Source organism: Piliocolobus tephrosceles, chromosome 1 (genome assembly GCF_002776525.5).
Source record: "Piliocolobus tephrosceles isolate RC106 chromosome 1, ASM277652v3, whole genome shotgun sequence".
Lineage (NCBI taxonomy): Eukaryota > Metazoa > Chordata > Mammalia > Primates > Cercopithecidae > Piliocolobus > Piliocolobus tephrosceles.
In genome coordinates, this window is record NC_045434.1 from 91,649,034 (window position 1) to 91,670,486 (window position 21,453).

General features: G+C 44.0%; 1 protein-coding gene across 1 annotated transcript in view; it reads right to left on the minus strand.

The window, feature by feature from the left end:
• Positions 1 to 21,453, minus strand: part of NUP210L (nucleoporin 210 like) — a 157,353-nt gene that overhangs the window by 65,219 nt on the left and 70,681 nt on the right. Inside the window, exon 17 of the mRNA XM_026447362.2 lies at positions 13,957 to 14,176. Coding sequence (XP_026303147.1) covers positions 13,957 to 14,176 — 220 coding nt within the window. The remainder of the gene's footprint in view (positions 1 to 13,956; positions 14,177 to 21,453) is intronic.

The following is a 21,453-nucleotide window of genomic DNA, read 5'->3' on the forward strand; positions in this document are numbered from 1 at the left end:
ACGAAAAACTCCAATCCTTAATTGCTGCCTGGCCAACAAGTACTTTGTGCACTCATTCCTCATTCCCAACTAAAAAGGGCCCCTACCGAAAGCAATCAGTGGAAATCAGTTCGGCTTTCCCCCACTCGCCTCAAACTTACTAAATTTTCTTAACTATCTCATACTCCCCAACCTTGCCAGGACTATCCTTCTGGGTTTTGCCCATATTCCAACAAATGCTTCCATTCCTCATTCCTATACTAATACTGTGCCTTATTTTATTTTTCATCCGTGTGTCCAAATACCAACCGTGGGCCCTGACCTTAACGACGCCCCTTAACAGCAGGAAGTAGCCAGACAGACCACAGCGCCCCTTTATCACTATTATCAATAAAAGGTTGGACTGTTTGGACGAACGGAGGCAAGATGGTGCACTTCCGGGTTCTTCATCCCCACCCCCAACTCTTCCCGCGCGCGCGAAAATGCAGCCGGCGCCCGGGAAGGTGCAGACCAACTGGGCATGCGCCAGGTGACGTCAATCTGAAGAGACCAAGATTTACCTGGTCGCACCTGCGGAACGCCCCTGACACGCCCATGCCCCACCTATTGCCCTCCCACTCCTAGAAAAGCCGCTCTCTGCCATTGAGCCACGCGGCCTTCTCACAGCCCCAGCGGCCTTCTTGCAGCCCCAGTCCTGTCGGGATGTCGGGACTGTGGGAAGTCTGTCCGAGAGCCCCACCGCGGGGAGACTCTGCCGGCCTCCTTTGCCGGAGGCCGACAGACTTCTCCCGCACACCTTAGGTTACTAAAATAAACCAGCAGTTTTGCTGTTACACTTGCCTACCCGCTGGTTCTGTTGCGCCCGCTCAGCTGGTCTTAGAAAAACAAGACAGTAAGAACTAAATAAATGTTTGATAAATCAATAAATTCACAAAATGGGAATGATAATACCAATCTCTCACGGTGATTAGAAGATTATGTGAAAAAATGTGTAAAGTACTTAGTGCAGTGCCTGCCATGTCATGAGAGTTCAGTAAATAGCAACCAAAAAAGGATGAAGAGAGATATTCAGACTTGTATTGTGAAGAAGAATTATCTTCCGGTGTAGAAGAAAATGGTACAAAGGCTAACTTTTAGATTTCTGGTAGGAGCATTTGGGCAGATGTAGAACCATTCAAAGGAATAGGGAACACAAAAATACATATATTATATGTATGTATAATATGGTATATTATATATAATATGCATATATTATATATAAAATTGTTGGGAGCAAGCCCCCCAAAGTCTGGCCATAAACTGGCCCCAAGACTGGCCATAAATAAAATCTCTGCGGCAATGTAACATGTCCATAATGGCTGTAATGCCCAAACTGGAAGGTTGTGGGTTTACGGGAACGAGGGCGAGGAACACCTGGCCCGCCCAGGGCGGAAAACTGCTTAAAGGCATTCTTAAGCCACAAACAAAAGGATGAGCGATTTGTGTCTTAAGAGCGTGTTCCTGCTGCAATTAATTCGGCCATCCCTTCGTTTCCCTTAAGGGATACTTTTAGTTAATTTAATATCTATAGAAACAATGCTAAAGACTGGTTTGCTGTTAATAAATATGTGGGTAAATGTCTGTTCCGGGTTCTCAGCTCTGAAGGCTGTGAGACCCCTGATTCCTCACTTCACACCTCTATATTTCTGTGTTTGTGTCTTCAATTCCTCTAGTGCCACTGGGTTAGGGTCTCCCCGACAGAGCAGGTCTCGGCATACCATGCCTACATATTTTATATGCATAAAATATATATTAAATAATATTTTATTGTTTTTAAACAGAGGTGGGGGGGTCTCACTACATTGCCCAGGTTGGTCTTGCACTCTTGGGCTTGATTCTCTTGCCTCAGTTTCCCAAAGTGCTGGGATTACAGGCATGAGCCACTGCACCTGGCCTAAACAGTTACATTAATGGTCCACAGTGAATCATGCCTGCTGGTATCCATGCCTTTATGCAGTTCCACCCACCTTGACTCTGTTTTTTGTCAGGTGACTTCCATTAGTGAATGGGACATCAGCAAATGTGACATAAGCAGCTTAATAAGCCCTTGGGCATGAGGGCTTGTTGCCCTTTTAGAACCTCATCTATGCCTCGTGCCTCTCTGACTTAGTCTCACTCGCCTTCTTTTTTTTTTTTTAGATGGAGTCTTGCTCTGTCGCCCAGGCTGGAGGGCAGTGGCCCGATCTTGGCTCACTGCAAGCTCCGCCTCCCAGGTTCATGCCATTCTCCTGCCTCAGCCTCCCGAGTAGCTGGGACTACAGGTGCCCGCCACCACGCCTGGATAATTTTTTGTATTTTTAGTAGAGACGGGGTTTCACTGTGTTAGCCAGGATGGTCTCGATCTCCTGACCTCATGATCCACCCGTCTCGGCCTCCCAGAGTGCTGAGATTACAGGCGTCAGTCACTGCGCCAGGCCTCACTAGCCTTCTTAAGCTCATTCTTGCTATTTCCTCTTCCTGTCACCACTTCAGGTTTCAGCATAAATGTCACTTTCTCAGGGTAGCCTTCCTTGTTCAAGATGAGGTTAGGTCCCCCTAAAGCTCTCAAGTCTTTCTATATTTGCACTTAACACAGATGTAATGTTTAAAGTCTGGCTTCTCGAGCTATAGTATGCCTTAGACTGTAAGTATATGAGGGCAGAAGCCATGTCTGTCTCATTCATCATTACATCTCCAGTGCCTAGCAGAGGACCTTAAATGTAGTCATTCAATAAATATTTGCTAACAAATAAATAATGTTAGGAAAATAACAGGCAGTCAATACATTTTAAAATTGAGTCAGGCGCTGGGCGCAGTGGCTCATGCCTATAATCCCAGCACTTTGGGAGGTCGAGGCAGGCAGATCACTTGAGTTCAAGAGTTCGAGACCAGCCTGGCCAATATGGTGAAATCCTGTCTCTACTACGAATACAAAAAATTAGCCGGGCGAGGTGATGCAGGCCTGTAAACCCAGCTACTCGGGAGGCTGAGGCAGGAGAATCACTTGAACCTGGGAGGTGGAGGTTGCAATGAGCCGAGATCGTGCCACTGCACTCCAGCCTGGAAGACGGACTGAGATTCCATCATAAAATAATAAAATAAAATAATAAAATAAAATAAAAAAATAAAATAAAATAGAATAAAATAAAATAAATAAAATAAAATAAAAATAAAATAAGGCACAATGGCTCATGACTGTAATTCTAGCACTTTAAGAGGCTGAGGTAGGAGGATCACTTTAGGCCAAGAGTTTGAGACCAACTTGGGCAACATAGTGAGAACCTGTCTCTACAAAAAATAAAAAAATCAGTTGGTCCTGGTGGCATGCACCTACAGTCCTAGCTACTAGGGCGGCTGAGGCAGGAGGATCACTTCAGTCCAAGAGTTTGAGGTTATAGTAAGCTACGATCTGCTCCACTGCTCTCCAGCCTGGGAGACAGAATAATATCCTGTCTCTAAAGAAAAAGAAATATATTTTAAAATTAATTTAATTTTATGTTTTTGTAAGAAATGTTGGCCCCTCAGGCCTAGCTTTGTAAACAAGGAAAACTACCTTCATGTTTTCTAAAAAGTACAAGAGTCAAAGATAAAAGGTGATACATGATAAAATCTAAAATAAAATTCTTGCCCATAAGAAAAGACTTAGGGCTGGGTGTGGCGGCTTATGCCTGTAACCCTAGCACTTTGGGAGGCCGAGGCAGGTGGATTGGCTGAGCTCACGAGCCCGAGACCATCTTGGGCAACATGGTGAAACCGGTCTCTACTAAAGTACAAAAAATTAGCTGAACATGGTGGCATGTGCCTGCAGTCCCAGCTACTCACGAGGCTGAGGCACAAGAATTGCTTGAATCTTGGAGGCATAGGTTACAGTAAGCCGAGATAGCACCATTGCACTCCAGCCTGGGCAATACAGTGAGACTGTATCTCAAAAAAAAAAAAAAAAAAAAAAAAAAAAAAAAAAAAAAAAAAAAAAAAGGAAAGAAAGTGAGTGTAGATGGCCGGGCGCAGTGGCTCAAGCCTGTAATCCCAGCACTTTGGGAGGCCAAGACGGGCAGATCATGAGGTCAGGAGATCGAGACCATCCTGGCTAACACTGTGAAACCCCGTCTCTACTAAAAATACAAAAAACTAGCCGGGCGAGGTGGCGGGCGCCTGCAGTCCCAGCTACTCCGGAGGCTGAGGCAGGAGAATGGCGTGAACCCGGGAGGCGGAGCTTGCAGTGAGCTGAGATCTGGCCACTGCACTCCAGCCTGGGTGACAGAGCGAGACTCCATCTCAAAAAAAAAAAAAAAAGAAAGTGTAGAAACACTCAGATATACGATTAAGAAACTCACTCAAAATCGCACAACTACATGGAAACTGAACAATCTGCTCCTGAATGACTACTGGGTAAACAACGAAATTGTCAGGCCTCTGAGCCCAAGCCAAGCCATGGCATCCCTTGTGACTTGTATGTATATTCCCAGATGGCCTGAAGTAACTGAAGAATCACAAAAGAAGTACGAATGCCCTGCCCCGCCTAAACCGATGACATTCCATCACAAAAGAAGTGAAAATGGCCGGTCCTTGCCTTAAGCGATGACATTACCTTGTGAAATTCCTTTTCCTGGCTCATCCTGGCTCAAAAAGCTCCCCCACTGAGCACCTTGTAACCCCCACTCCTGCCCGCCAGAGAACAAATCCCCTTTGACTGTAATTTTCCTTTACCTACCCAAATCCTAAAAAACGGTCCACCCTTATCTCCCTTTGCTGACTCTCTTTTCGGACTCAGCCCGCCTGCACCCAGGTGATTAAAAAGCTTTATTGCTCACACAAAGCCTATTTGGTGGTCTCTTCACATGGACGTGCATGACATTTTGGTGCGGTGACTTGGATGAGGGGACCTCCTTGGGAGATCAATCCCCTGTCCTCCTGCTCTTTGCTCCATGAGAAAGATCCACCTATGACCTCGGGTTCTCAGACCCACCAGCCCAAGGAACATCTCACCAATTTTACATCTGGTAAGCAGCCCCTTTTTTACTCTCTTCTCCAACCTCTTTCACTATCCCTCAACCTTTCTCCTTTCAATCTTGGCACCACTCTTCATGTCTGGACGGAGGGAGAGGGAAACAAAGAACAAAGGTGACTAAGATGGCATACTTCCGGGTTCTTCATCACCAACTTTCCCATGCCCGGGAAAGGCACAGGTCAACTGCGCAGGCGCGGCATGACGTCCGACTGGGGAAACCGAAACCTACCTGTCCGCTCCCACCACACGGCCCTCGACCCGCCCACATCCTGCCTACCTCCCTCCCTCCCAGGCCCAAGACATAAAAGCCGCTCCCAGCAGGCTCACCGCGCGAACTTCCTTGGCTCCTCCTCATATGCGGACCCAGGAACCTCGCCCTAGAATGCCGGAGCGACTTCCTCGGCCTCCACCACCGGAGACCGGTGAACTTCGCCCTTTCTTCCTTCACATTGGCTAGCTAATAAAGTTTCTTTTTACCTTGCCTACTTGCCTTTTCTCTGGTGCCTGCTCTGGTGGTCGCATAAAACAAATCACTTCAATCTCTCCCTTCTCTTAATTTCAATTCCTTTCATTTTCTGGTAGAGACAAAGGAGATACGTTTTATCCGCAGACCCAAAATGCCAGCGCAGGTCATGGACTGGGGAAGGCAGCCTTCCCTTGGTGTTTAATCATTGCAGGGATGCCTCTCTGATTACTCACCCACGTTTCAGAAGTGTCTGACCACGCTGCAGGGACGCCTGACTTGGTCCTTCACCCTAAGCAGCAAGTCCCGCTTTTCTGGGGGAGGGGCAATCACCCCAACCCCTTCCCTCCCTGTCTCTACCCCTTCTCTGCTTTTCTGGGGGAGGGGCAAGCACCCCAACCCCTTCTCTCCCTGTTTCTACCCCTTCTATGCTTTTCTGGGGGAGGGACAAAAACCCCAACCTCTTATTTTTGTGCCGCAACCTCTTATTTTTGCGCCCGACCTTATTTTTGTGCCCCAACCTTATTTTTGTGCCCCAACCTCTTATTTTTGCACCCCAATCCCTTACTTCCACACCCCAACCCCTTTCCCACTTTTCTGGCGGGCAAGAATCCCCGAAGTCCTTCTCTCCGTATCTCTACTCTTTTCTCTGGGCTTGCCTCCTTCACTATGGCAACCTTCCATTCTCCGTTCCTCCTTCTTCTCCCTTAGCCTGTGTTCTCAAGAACTTAAAAACTCTTCAACTCACACCTGACCTAAAACCTAAATGCCTTATCTTCTTCTGCAACACCACTTGGCCCCAATACAACCTTGACAATGGCTCTAAATGGCTAGAAAACGGCACTTTCGATTTTTCCATCCTACAAGATCTAAATAATTCTTGTCGTAAAATGGGCAAATGGTCTGAGTGCCTGATGTCCAGGCATTCTTTTACACATCGGTCCCTCCCTAGTCTCTGTTCCCAATGCAACTCGTCCCAAATCTTCCTTCTTTCCCTCCTGCCTGTCCCCTCAGTCCCAACCCCAAGCATCGCTGAGTCTTTCCAGTCTTCCTTTTCTACAAACCCATCTGACCTCTTCCCTCCTCACCAGGCTGAGCTAGGTCCCAATTTTTCCTCAGCCTCCGCTCCCCAACCCTGTGATCCTTTGAGCACTTCCCCTCCTCACACCCGGTCTGGCTTACAGTTTTGTTCTGCAACTAGCCCTCCCCCACCTGCCCAGAAATTTCCTCTTTAAAAAGTGGCTAGAGCTAAAGGCATAGTCAAGGTTAATGTTCCTTTTTCTTTATCCGACCTCTCCCAAATCAGTTAGCGTTTAGGCTGTTTTTCATCAAATATAAAAAACTTAGCCCAGTTCATGCCCTGTTTAGCAGCAACCCTGAGACGCTTTTCAGCCCTAGACCCTGAAAGGTCGGAAGGCCGTCATATTCTTAATATGCATTTTATTTTATTACCCAATCTGCTCCTGACATTAAATAAAACTCCAAAAATTAAATTCCGGCCCTCAAACCCCACAACAGGACTTAATGAACCTCGCCTTCAAGGTGTACAATAATAGAGTAGAGGCAGCCAAGTAGCAATTTATTTCTGAGTTGCAATTCCTTGCCTCCAATGTGAGACAAACCCCAGCCACATCTCCAGCACACAACTCCAAATGTCTGAACCGCAGCTGCCAGGGGTTCCTCCAGAACCTCCTCACCCAGGAGCTTGCTACAAGTGCCAGAAATCTGGCCGCTGGGCCAAGGAATGCCCACAGCCCGGCATTCCTCCTAAGCCATGTCCCATCTGTGCAGGACCCCACTGGAAATCGGACTGTTCAACTCACCCGGCAGCCACTCCCAGAGCCCCTGGAGCTCTGGCCCAAGGCTCTCTGACTGACTCCTTTCCAGACCTCGGCTGAAGATTGACGCTGCCCCATCTCCTCGGAAGCCTCCTGGACCATCACAGACACTTTGGGTAACTCTTACAGCGGAGGGTAAGTCCGTCCCCTTCTTAATCAATACGGAGGCCACCCACTCCACATTGCCTTCTTTTCAAGGGCCTGTTTCCCTTGCCTCCATAACTGTTGTGGGTATTGACGGCCAGGCTTCTAAACCTCTTAAAACTCCCCAACTCTGGTGCCAATGTGGACAACATTCCTTTTTAGTTATCCCCATCTGCCCAGTTCCCTTATTATGCCAAGACATTTTCACTAAATTTTCTGCTTCCCTGACTATTCCTAGGCTACACCTCATTGCTGCCTTTTCCCCCAGTTCAAAGCCTCCTTCTCATCCTCCTCTTGTATCCCCCCACCTTCACCCACAAGTATAGAATACCTCTCCTTGGCGACTGATCATGCACCCCTTACCATCTCATTAAAACCTAATCACCCTTACCCCACTCAATGCCAATATCCCATCCCACAGCATGCTTTAAAAGGATTAAAGCCTGTTACCACTCGCCTGCTACAGCATGGGCTTTTAAAACCTATAAACTCTCCTTACAATTCCCCCATTTTACCTGTCCCAAAACCAGACAAGTCTTACAGATTAGTTCAAGATCTGCGCCTTATCAACCAAATTGTTTTGCCTGTCCACCCTGTGGTGCCCAACCCGTACACTCTTTTGTCCTCAATACCTTCCTCCACAACTCACTATTCCGTTCTTGATCTTAAAGATGCTTTTTTCACTATTCCCCTGCACCCCTGCACCAGCCTCTCTTTGCTTTCACTTGGACTGACCCTGACACCCATCCGTCCCAGCAGCTGACCTGGTCTGTGCTGCCACAAGGTTTCAGGGACAGCCCTCATTACTTCAGTCAAGCTCTTTCCCATGATTTACTTTCTTTCCACCCCTCCGCTTCTCATCTTATTCAATATATTGATGACCTCCTTCTTTGCAGCCCCTCCTTTGAATCTTCTCAACAAGACACACTTCTGCACCTTCAGCATTTATTCTCCAAAGGATATCGGGTATCCCCCTCCAAAACTCAAATTTCTTCACCATCCATTACCTATCGGCATAATTCTTCATAAAAACACACGTGCTCTCCCTACCGATCGTGTCCAATTGATCTCTCAAACCCCAACCCCTTCTACAAAACAACAACTCCTTTCCTTCCTAGGCATGGTTAGTGCAGACAGAATTCTTACACAAGAGCCGGGACTGCGTCCTGTAGCCTTTCTGTCCAAACAACTCGACCTTACTGTCTCAGCCTAGCCCTCATGTCTGCGTGCAGCGGCTGCCACTGCTTTAATACTGTTAGAGGCCCTAAAAATCACAAACTATGCTCAACTCTCTAAGGTTCTCATAACTTCCAAAATCTATTTTCTTCCCCCAACCCTCACTCAGGACAATGCTTATGCTGATAAGTTAGCTAAAAAAGCAGCTAGCGTTCCAACTTCTATCCCCCACGGCAGTTTTTCTCCTTCACATCGGCCACGCCCACCTACTTCCCCGCTGAAACTTCCACCTATCAATCTCTTCCCACACAAGGCAAATAGTTCTTAGACCAAGGAAATTATCTCCTTCCAGCCTCACAGGCCCATTCTATTCTGTCGTCATTTCATAACCTCTTCCATGTAGCCCGTCTCTTAGAACCTCTCATTTCCTTTCCGTCATGGAAATCTATCCTCAAGGAGATCACTTCTCAGTGTTGCATCTGCTATTCTACTACCCCTCAGGGATTGTTTAGGCCCCCTCCCTTTCCTACACATCAAGCTGGGAGATTTGCCCCTGCCCAGGACCGGCAAATTGACTTTACTCACATGTCAGAAAACTAAAATACCTCTTAGTCTGGGTAGATACTTTCACTGGATAAGTAGAGGCCTTTCCCATAGGGTCTGAGAAGGCCACCGCGGTCATTTCGTCCCTTCTGTCAGACATAATTCCTCGGTTTGGCCTTCCTACCTCTATACAGTCTGATAACAGACCAGCCTTTAATAGTCAAATGACCCAAGCAGTTTCTCAGCCTCTTGGTATTCAGTGAAACCTTTATATCCTTTACCGTCCTCAATCTTCAGGAAAGGTAGAACAGACTAATAGTCTTTTAAAAACACACCTCACCAAGCTCAGTCACCAACTTAAAAAGGACTAGACAATACTTTTACCACTTTCCTTTCTCAGAATTCAGGCCTGTCCTCGGAATGCTACAGGTTACAGCCCATTTGAGCTCCTGTGTGGACACTCCTTTTTATTAAGTCCCAGTCTCATTCCAGACACCAGACCAACTTGAACTGCACCCCAAAAACTTAGAGCCTAAAAACTCACCAACCAAGCAAGTAATTATGCTGAACCCCCTTAGGCTCTCTCTAATTAGATGTCCTAGGTCCTCCCCATTCTTAGTCCTTTAATACCCACTTTTCTCCTTGTTTTATTCAAACCTTTTATCTTCCGTTTAGTTTCTCCATTCATCCAAAACCGTATCCAGGCCATCACCAATCATTCTATATGACAAATGTTTCTTCTAACGACCCCACAATATCACCCCTTACCACAAAATCTTCCTTCAGCTTAATCTCTTCCACTCTAGGTTCCCACGTCACCCCTAATCCCGCTTGAAGCAGCCCTGAGAAACATCACCCATCCTCTCTCCATACCACCCCCCAAAAATTTTTGCCACCCCAACACTTCAACACTATTTTGTTTTATTTTTCCTATTAATATAAGAAGGCAGGAATGTCAGGCTTCTGAGCCCAAGCCAAGCCATCGCATCCCCTGTGACTTGCATGTATATGCCCAGATGGCCTGAAGTAGCTGAAGAATCACAAAAGAAGTACAAGTGCCCTGCCCCGCCTTAACTGATGACATTCCACCACAAAAGAAGTGAAAATGGCCGGTCCTTGCCTTAAGCGATGACTTTACCTTGTGAAATTCCTTTTCCTGGCTCATCCTGGCTCAAAAATCTCCCTCACTGAGCACCTTGTAACCCCCACTCCTGCCCACCAGAGAACAACCCCCCTTTGACTGTAATTTTCCTTTACCTACCCAGATCCTATAAAATGGCCCCACCCTTATCTCCCTTTGCTGACTCTCTTTTCAGACTCAGCCCGCCTGCACCCAGGTGATTAAAAAGCTTTATTGCAGGCCGGGCGCAGTGGCTCAAGCCTGTAATCCCAGCACTTTGGGAGGCCGAGACGGGCGGATCACGAGGTCAGGAGATCGAGACCATCCTAACATGGGCTAACATGGTGAAACTCTGTCTCCACTAAAAAAATACAAAAAGCTAGCCGGGCAAGGTGGCGGGTGCCTGTAGTCCCAGCTACTCGGGAGGCTGAGGCAGGAGAATGGCGTAAACCTGGGAGGTGGAGCTTGCAGTGAGCTGAGATCTGGCCACTGCACTCCAGCCTGGGTGACAGAGCGAGACTCATCTCAAAAAAAAAAAAAAAAAAAAACCTTTATTGCTCACACAAAGCCTTTTTGGTGGTCTCTACACACGGACGCACATGACAGAAATGAAGGCAGAAAGAAAGAAAGATGTTCTCTGAAACCAGTGAGAACAAAGCACAATGTACTAGAATCTCTGGGACACATTTAAAGCAGTGTGTAGAGGTAAATTTGTAGCACTAAATGCCCAAAAGAGAAATCAGGAAAGATCTAAAATCGACACTCTAACATCACAATTGAAAGAACTAGAGTCCGGGCATGGTGGCTCACACCTGTAATTCCAGCACTTTGGGAGGCTGAGGCGGGCAGATCACAAGGTCAGGAGATCAAGACCATCCTGTCTAACACGGTGAAATCCTGTCTCTACTAAAAATACAAAAAATTAGCCGGGCGTGGTGGTGGGCACCTGTAGTTCCAGCTACTGGGGAGGCTGAGGCAGGAGAATGGCGTGAATCCGGGAGGCGGAGCTTGCAGTGAGCCCAGATTGCGCCACTGCACTCCAGCCTGGGTGACATAGCAAGACTCTGTCTAAAAAAAAAAGAAAGAAAGAAAGAAAGAAAGAAAGAACTAGAGAAGCAAGAGCAAACAAACTCAAAAGGTAGCAGAAGGCAAGAAATAACTAAGATCAGAGCAGAACTGAAGGAGATAGAGACACAAAAAAACCCTTCAAAAAATCAATGAATCCAGGAGCTGGTTTTTTGAAAAGATCAACAAAATTGATAGACCACTAGCAAGACTAATAAAGAATAAAAGAGAGAAGAATCAAATAGACACAGTAAAAAATGATAAAGGGGATATGACCACTGATCCCACAGAGATACAAACTACCATCAGAGAATACTATAAACACCTCTACGCAAATAAACTAGAAAATCTAGAAGAAATGGATAAGTTCCTGGACACATACACCCTCCCAAGACTAAACCAGGAAGAAGCTGAATCACCGAATAGACCAATAACAGGCTCTGAAATTGAGGCAATAATTAATAGCCTACCAACCAAAAAAATTTCAGGACCAGACGAATTCACAGCTGAATTCTACCAGAGGTACAAAGAGGAGCTGGTACCATTCCTTCCAAAATTTTCTAATCAATAGAAAAAGAGGGCCAACATCATCCTGATACCAAAGTCTGGCAGAGACACACACCAAAAAGAGAATTTTAGACCAATATCCCTGATGAACACCAATGGAAAAACCCTCAATAAAATACTCGCAAATCAAATCCAGCAGCACATCAAAAAGCCAACATCAAGTTGGCTTCATCCCTGGGATGCAAGGCTGATTCAACATACGCAAATCAATAAACGTAATCCATCACATAAACAAAACCAAAGATAAAAACCACGATTATCTCAATAGATGCAGAAAAGGCCTTCGACAAAATTCAACAAACCTTTAGCATGAACAAACCTTCATGCTAAAAGCTCTCAATAAACTAGATATTGACGGAACGTATCTCAAAATAGTAAGAGCTATTTATGACAAAACCACAGCCAATATCATACTGAAATGGGCAAAAACTGGAAGCATTCCCTTTGAAAACTGGGATGTCCTCTTTCATAACTCCTATTCAACATAGTTTTGGAAGTTCAGGGCAATCAGGCAGCAGAAAGAAATAAAGTGTGTTCAATTAGGAAAAGAGGAAGGCAAATTGTCCCCGTTTGCAGATGACATGACCATGTATTTAGAAAACCCCATCGTCTCAGCCCAAAATCTCCTTCAGCTGATAAGCAACTTCAGCAAAGTCTCAGCATACAAAATCAATGTGCAAAAATCATAAGCATTCTTATACACCAATAACAGAGAAGCAGAGAGCCAAATCATGAGTGAAGTCCCATTCACAACTGCTACAAAGACAATAAAATACCTAGGAACCCAACTTACAAGGGATGTGAAGGACCTCTTCAAGGAGAACTACAAACCATTGCTCAATGAAATAAAAGAGGATACAAACAAATGGAAGAACATTTCATGCTCATGGATAGGAAGAATCAATATCATGAAAATGGCCATACTGCCCAAGATAATTTATAGATTCAATGCCATGCCCATCAAGCCACCAATGACTTTCTTCACAGAATTGGAAAAGTTCATATAGAACCAAAAAAGAGCCCACATGGCCAAGACAATCCTAAGCCAAAAGAACAAAGCTGGAGGCATCACGCTACCTGACTTCAAACTATACTACAAGCCTACAGTAACCAAAACAGAGCTGTATCTTTGTTGTTTGGTACTTGTACCAAAACAGAGATATAGACCAATGGAACAGAACAGAGGCCTCAGAAATAACACCACACATTTACAACCATCTGATCTTTGACAAACCTGACAAAAACAAGAAATGGGGAAAGGATTCCCTATTTAATAAATGGTGCTGGGAAAATTGGCTAGCCATATGCAGAAAGCTGAAACTGGGCTGGACGCGGCGGCTCACACCTGTAATCCCAGCACTTTGGGAGGCTGAGGCGGGTGGATCATGAGGTCCAGAGATCAAGACCATCCTGGCTAACCTGGTGAAACCCCATGTCTACTAAAAAAAAAAAAAAAAAAAAAAAAAATTAGCCGGGTGCAGTGGCAGGCGCCTGTAGTCCCAGCTACTCGGGAGGCTGAGGCAGGAGAATGGCATGAACCCTGGAAGTGGAGCTTGCAGTGAGCCGAGAGCGTGCCACTGCACTCCAGCCTGGGCGACTGAGCAAGGTTCTGTCTAAAAAAGAAAAAAGAAAAAAGAAAATGTGGCACATATACTCCATGGAATACTATGCAGCCATGAAAAGAATGAGTTCGTGTCCTTTGTAGGGACATGGATGAAGCTGGAAACCATCATTCTGAGCAAACTATCACAAGGACAGAAAACCAAACACCGCATGTTCTCACTCATAGGTGGGAACTGAACAATGAGAACACTTGGACACAGGGCGGGGAACATCACACACCAGGCCCTGTCATGGGGTGAGGGAATGGGGGAGAGATAGCATTAGGAGAAATACCTAATGTAAATGACGAGTTAATGGGTGCAGCAAACCAACATGGCACATGTATACATATGTAACAAACCTGCACATTGTGCATATGTACCCTAGAACTTAAAGTCAAAAAAAAAAAAGAAAAAGAAACACTCAGGTATACGAAAAGACTTGTATATTTTCACAATACCATGTAACCGGGTCTGCCCACTGCCATCATCTTTTGCTACCATTTCCACTGATTTATAATCTTCGAAATGGGCTAGTGTTTCATTGGAGGATTTCCATTCTAGCATTAGTGAACTGAAATTATCAAACTTTCTCCTATGTTGATCAAACACTGCTAGTTCCAGGACTGTGTCCCTCAGTCTTGACACAGGAATCTGCATTAAAATAAAAAGCAATAAAACAAAGATTTAAAAACCAATAGCCTAAGAGCTAGCAAGATATCTCTAAAGCTAGGGATTGAGTTTTCTCTCAATATTTTTACCTTAACAATTTGCAAACTTTTGCTGTTGAAAGAACAATATAATAATTACCTATATACACACACTTCACCTGGATTCACCAGTTCTTAACATTTAGTTACATTTGCCTTTTCTCTCTCTCCCTCTCCTTCCTCACCTTCCATATATGGATGTTATTTTGTTTTGTTGATGTAGGCATCATTGCACTTCACCCCTAAGTATTTCAGCATGTATCCTAAGAATACGAGAACATTCTGCTATGTAAGAAACAGGTATCACACATAATAATATTATCACTAATTCAATGTCAGCAAATGTATAGTCAATATTTTCATTTCCCAAAACATCGCCCCAAAATGTTTTTAAATGTTTTTTAGTTTAGATCTAGAAGTTAATCAAGGTGTATGTATGCATTGTATTTGTTTACCTCTTTAGTATATTTTAATCTAGAAAAAGCACATTTGCCCTTTTTTGTTATTTTGTTTCATGGTATTAAATTTTTTGTAAAGTCCAGGCCAGTTTTTGTTTTGTTTTTTTTGAGATAGGGTCTCTCTCTGTTGCATGGGCTGAAGCACAGCAGTGTGACCATGGCTCATTACAGCCTCAACCTCCCAGGCTCAAGTCATCCTCCTAATTCAGTCGCCTGAGTAGCCAGGACTATGGGTGTGTGCCACTTTTTAAATTTTATTAATTTTAATTTCAATTTATTTTTTAATTTTTTTTTATTTCCATAGGTTTTTGGGGAACAGGTGGTATTTGGTTACAAGAGTAAGTTCTTTAGTGATGATTTGTGAGACTCTGGTGTACTCATCACCCAAGAAGTATACAGTGGACCCGACTTGTAGTCTTTTATTTCTTACCCCTCTCCACCTTTCCCCCTGAGTCCCAAAGTCTTTTGTGCCATTTTTTTACCTTTGCATCCTCATAGTTTAGCTCCCACTTATGAGTAAGAGCATACGATGTTTGGTTTTCCATTCCTGAGCTACTTCATTTAGAATAATAGTCTCCAATCCCACCCAGGTTGCTGCAAATGCCATCAATTCCTTCCCTTTTCTTTTTTCTTTTTTTTTTTTTTTTTTTTTTTTTTTTTTTTTTTTTGAGGCGGAGTCTTGCTCTGTCGCCTGGACTGGAGTGCAGTGGCTGGATCTCAGCTCACTGCAAGCTCCGCCTCCCGGGTTTACGCCATTCTCCTGCCTCAGCCTCCCGAGTAGCTGAGACTACAGGCGCCCGCCACCTCTCCCAGCTAGTTTTTGTATTTTTATTAGAGACGGGGTTTCACCGTGTTAGCCAGGATGGTCTCGATCTCCTGACCTCGTGATCCGCCCGTCTCGGCCTCCCAAAGTGCTGGGATTACAGGCTTGAGCCACCGCGCCCGGCCTTTTTTTTTTTTGAGATGGAGTCTTGCTCTGTCGCCCAGGCTGGAGTGCAGTGGCACAGTCTTGGCTCACTGCAACCTCTGCCTCCTGGGTTCAAGCAATTCTCCTGCCCCAGTATCCCACGTAGCTGGGATTACAGGTGTGTGCCACTATGCCCAGCTAATTTTTTTGTATTTTTAGTGGAGACAGGATTTTACTGTGTTAGCCAGGATGGTCTTGATCTCCTGACCTCGTGATCCGCCTGCCTCGGCCTCCCAAAGTGCTGAGATTACAGGCGTGAGCCACCACACCCGGCCCTAATTCATTCTTTTTTATGCCCGAGTAGTATTCCATCGTGCGTGTGTGCGTGTGTGTGTATCACAATTTCTTTAGCCACTTGTTGATTGATGGGCATCTCAGTTGGTTCCACATCTTTGCGATTGCAAATTGTGCTGCTATAAACACGTGTGTGCAAGTATCTTTTTCGTATAATGACTTCTTTTCCTCTGGGTAGATACCCAGTAGTGGGATTGCTGGATCAAATGGTAGTTTTACTTTTAGTTCTTTAAGGAACCTCCACACTCTTTTCCATAGTGGTCATACTAGTTTACATTCTCACCAGCAGCGGAGAAGTGTTCCCTGTTCACCATATCTACACCAACATCCATTATTTTTTGATTTTTTAATTATGGCCATTCTTTTTTTTTTTTTTTTTTTTTTGAGATGGAGTCTCACTCTGTTGCCCAGGCTGGAGTGCGGTGGTGAGATCTTGTCTCACTGCAAGCTCCACCCGCCGGGTTCACGCCATTCTTCTGCTTCTGCCTCCTGAGTATCTGGGACTACATGCCCCTGCCTCCATGCCTGGCTGATTTTTGTATTTTTAGTAGAGACGGGGTTTCACCGTGTTAGCCAGCATGGTCTTGATCTGACCTTGTGATCTGCCCGCCTCGGCCTCCCAAAGTGTTGGGATTACAAGCGTGAGCCACTGAGCCCAGCAATTACGGCCATTCTTGCAAATAAAAGCATAAAGTGGGGAAATGACACCCTATTTAACAAATGGTACTGGGATAATTGGCAAGCCACATGTAGGAGAATGAAACTGGGTCCTCATCCCTAACCTTATACAAAAATCAATGCGAGATGGATCAAGGACTTAAATCTAAGACTTGAAACTATAAAAATTCTAGAAGACAACATTGGAAAAACCCTTCTAGATACTGGCTGAGGTAAGGATTTCATGACCAAGAACCCAAAAGCAAATGCAATTAAAACAAAGATAAATAGCTGGAACTTAATTAAACTAAAGAGCTTTTGCACAGCAAAAGGAACAGTCAGCAGAGTAAACAGACAACCCACAGAGTGGGAGAAAATCTTCACGATCTATACATCTGACAAAGGACTAATATCCAGAATCTACAATGAACTTCAACAAATTAGCAAGAAAAAAAACAAACAATCTCATCAAAAAGTGGGCTAAGGACATGAAGAGACAATTCTCAAAAGAAGATACACAAATGGACAACGAACATGAAAAAATGCTCAGCATCACTAATGATCAGGGAAATGCAAATCAAAACCACAATGTGATATCACCTTACTGCTGCAAGAATTTTTTTATTTTTTGTGGAGATGGGGTCTCACTGTGTTGCCAGGGCTGGTCTTGAACTCCTGGGCCCAAGCAATCCTCCCACCTCGGCCTCCCGAAGTGTGAAACCTGCATCTCTACAAAAAATAAAAAAGATTAGTCACATATGATGGTGTGCACCTGTAGTTGCAGCTACTCAAGAAACTAAGGTGGAAGGATCGCTTGAGCCCAAGTTCAAGGTTAGAGTGAGCTATGATTGCACCACTGCCCTCTACCCTAGGTGACAGAGTGAGACCATCTCAAATAAATAAATAAGGGCCAGGCATGGTGGTTCACATCTGTAATCCCAGCACTTTGGGATGCCAAGGCTGGCGGATCACTTGAGGTCAGGAGTTCGAGACCAGCCTGGCTAACATGGCAAAACCCTGTCTCTACTAAAAATACAAAAATTAGCTGAGCATGGTTAATTACAGGCATGGTGTGTGCCTGTAATCCCAGCTACTCAGGAGGCTGAGGCATGAGAATCACTTGAACCTGGGATGTGGAGGTTGCAGTTAGCCAAGAATGCACCACTGCACTCCAGCCTGTGTGACAGAGTGAGACACTGTCTCAATGAATGAATGAATGAATAAATAAATAAATAAATAAATAAATTAATTAATTACTTAATTCAATGTTATACTGGAGCAGGCTCATAGGTAAGCTGATTGTTAGCATTTCTTTACAACTTTGAATAGTGATATCATATTGGTAATCTGAAATCGGCCATGATGGGAATATTAACACCATAGAATTTGGCACATGTTACAAATTGGGTCCCCCTTAGTATTTTTTTTTTTTTTTGAGAGTCTGTTAAAATTTTACTTGCACATAATATCAGGTTGCACCACTATTAGTGATGCCAAATTTGATTATCTGCTGAAGGTGGTGACTGCCACTGGAGATCTCTCCAGTATAAAGGTATGGTTTCCCCTGTGCGGGTGATAATTTGAAATCTTGAGACTATCCCATTTCCCAACAAGTTTTCACCTACTAGTCTTAATATCCATTGATGACCTTTGCCAGGATCAATTATTACATGGAGGATTACAAAATCATAAATTTCTAATTCTATGATTCATTTTATATAAGCTGGTATTTTCCTGGAAAAGAGCATCCTTTTTTCTCTTCCATCCTCCTTCTCTTCCTTCCTTCCTTCCTCAATTCATTTCTCTTCTCTTTCTCCCTCCTTCTGTCTCTCTTCCTTCATTTTCCTCTTATAATCTTGAGCATCACTATGGGATCATGATTTTTTTTTTTTTTTTGAGACGGAGATCTCACTCTGTCACCCAGGCTGGAGTGCAGTGGCACGATCTCGGCTCACTGCAACCTCCGCCTCCCCAGTTCAAGTGATTCTCCTGCTTCAGCCTCCCGAGTAGCTGGGACTACAGGCGCCCACCACTATGCCTGGCTAATTTTTTGAGTATTTTTAGTAGAGGTGGGGTTTCACTATGTTGGCCAGGCTGGTTTCGAACTCCTGACCTTGTGATCCACCCGCTTTGGCTTCCCAAAGTGCTGGGATTACAGGAGTGAGTCACTGCACCCAGCTGGGATCATTAATTTTAAGTTGATATTTCTGTCATTATTTTGTAAAAGCTATTTAAGGTGTACAAATGCAGATTTCTTACATGCATGTATGACATAGTGGTGAAGTCTGGGCTTTTACTGTAGTAAACATTGTACTCAATAGGTAATTTTTCAACCCTCTGCCATTATTTTTTGGATGCTCAAATTATCTACAATTTGGACAGCAGGGGTCCCTTCAAGTCAGCTTCTTTTTGAGAAGTCACCATTACTCTTTGAGCGTTCTTTGCTTTCTAACACAAGTTATTTCAGAATCATTGTGCACTTTCCCTACTGAGCTGGAATCAACTAGTTCTCCAAAATGCTCTGATTCCTTTAAATGGGGACTAGTATTTAGAAACCAAGATGTTTGTACATCACTATTGGGGTGTAGACCCTTTCAGTGAACAGAGCTTGTAAATAAAATTTGTTTAAAAAAAGTATCATAAGTTGAACAGCAATTTTAAAACATGTCTGTAAACTCTCATATATATGTGAGACATACACATACATATATATACACACACATATACACATTCTTTGACAAGATGACTCAATGACTCAACATCATAAATATTCCACTTATTCCAAGTTAATAAATAAATTTAACATAATCTCAATAAAAATACCAGGAACACAAATAAATATTTACAATAATTAGCTGTCCATGAAGCTAATCAAGCAGAGGCTTTTAGTGGCCACACAGGTTAAAGAGTACAGATGTTACAGAACTAATTCAGAAAAGTCACTAAATAAATGTTCTCAGAAAAAACAAAAAAACACAAGCAACCACAAGAGCAGGGGAGGGGAAGAAGCTTACTTCAGAGTTGCTACATTACATTATGCAAAATGTTGAGTTTTTAACAAAAGATTATTAGAAATGTAAAGAAATAAGTATGACCATACATGAGAATAAAAGCAGTTTCCACAGGAACTGTCCTTGAGAATGCCCAGACATTGAGCTTACAAGACAAATACTTCTTTTTTCTTTTCCTTTTTTTTTTTTTTTCCTTTTTTGAGATGCAGTCTCACTTCATTGTCCAGGCTGGAGTGCAGTGATGTGATCGTAGCTCACCGCATCCTGTGCCTCCTGGACTCAAGCAATCCTCCCACCTCAGCCTCCCAAGTAGCTGGGACTACAGGCATGCACCACCATGCATGGCTAATTTTTGTATTTTTGTAGAGACACGGTTTTGCCATGTCACTCAGGCTGGTCTTGAACTTCCGAACTCAAAGGATCTGTCCACCCCGGCCTCCCAAAGTGCTGGAATTACAGGTATGAGCCACCACGCCTGGGCCAGACAAAGACTTCTTTTTTATTTTTTGAGACAGAGTCTCACTCTGTCACCAGGCTGGAGTGCAGTGGCACGATCTTGGCTCACCGCAACCTCCATCTCCCAGGTTCAAGCGATTCTCCTGTCTCAGCCTCCCAAGTAGCTGGGACTACAGGCATGTGCCACCATGCCCGGCTAATTTTTGTATTCTTAGTAGAGACGGGGTTTCATCATATTGGTCAGGATAGTCTTGAACTCCTGACCTCATGATCCACCCACTTCAGCTTCCCAAAGTGCTGGGATTATAGGCATGAGCCACTGCACCCAGCCGAAGACTTCTAATTAACTTTACTGTCCAAAGAACTAAAGGTATTCATGTTTGAATAACTAAAGGAAAATACAAAAGCGGTATCACATTACATAGAGAATACCAATAAAGAGATAGAAGTTATAACAAAAAAGAACCAAAAAGAAATTCTGAAGTTGAAAAGTACAATAATTGAAATGAAAAATTAACTAGAGGAATTCAACAGCAGATTTGAACAGGCTAAAGAAAGAATTGGAGAACTTGAAGATAGGTCAACTGAGATTATCCAGTCTGATGAATAAAAAGAAAAAAGAATGAAAAAAAAGAACAAACATCAGAGACCTGTGGAACACCATCATATGTATCAGTATATGCAAAAAGGGAGTGCATATAGAAGGAGAGGAGATAGAAGAATAGAGGAAGAAAGAATATTTGAAGAAATAATGGCCAAAACTTACCAAATTGACGAAAAACATTAATCTAAACATTCAAGAAACTCAAACAACATCAAGCAGAATAAATTCAAAAAGATTTACATCTAAACACATCATAATCCGTCTGTCCAGAGTCAAAGATAGAATCATAAAAACAGAAAGGGAAGGGATTCACCCCTCATTAAGGGATCTTCCATGGGATCAATAGCTGATCTTCCATCAGAAACCATGACGACCAGAAGGCAGTGAGATGACACATTCAAAATGAAAGAAAAAGGGCCAGGTGTGGTGGCTCATGCTTGTAACCCTAGCACTTTGGGGGGCTGAGGCAGGTGGATTGCCTGAGCTCAGGAGTTTGAGACCAGCCTGGGCAGCATAATGAAACTCCATCTCTACTAAAGATTTTTTTGGTTGTTGTTATTTATTATTTATTTATTTTTGAGATGGTCTCACTCTGTCACCTAGCCTGGAGTGCAGTAGTACCATCTCTGCTCCCTGCAACCTCTGCCTCCTGGGTTCAAGTGATTCTCCTCAGACTCTCCTCCCAAGCAATTGGGACTACAGGTGCACACCACCATGCTTGGGACATTTTTTGGTATTTTTAGTAGAGACAGGGTTTCACCATATTGGTCAGGC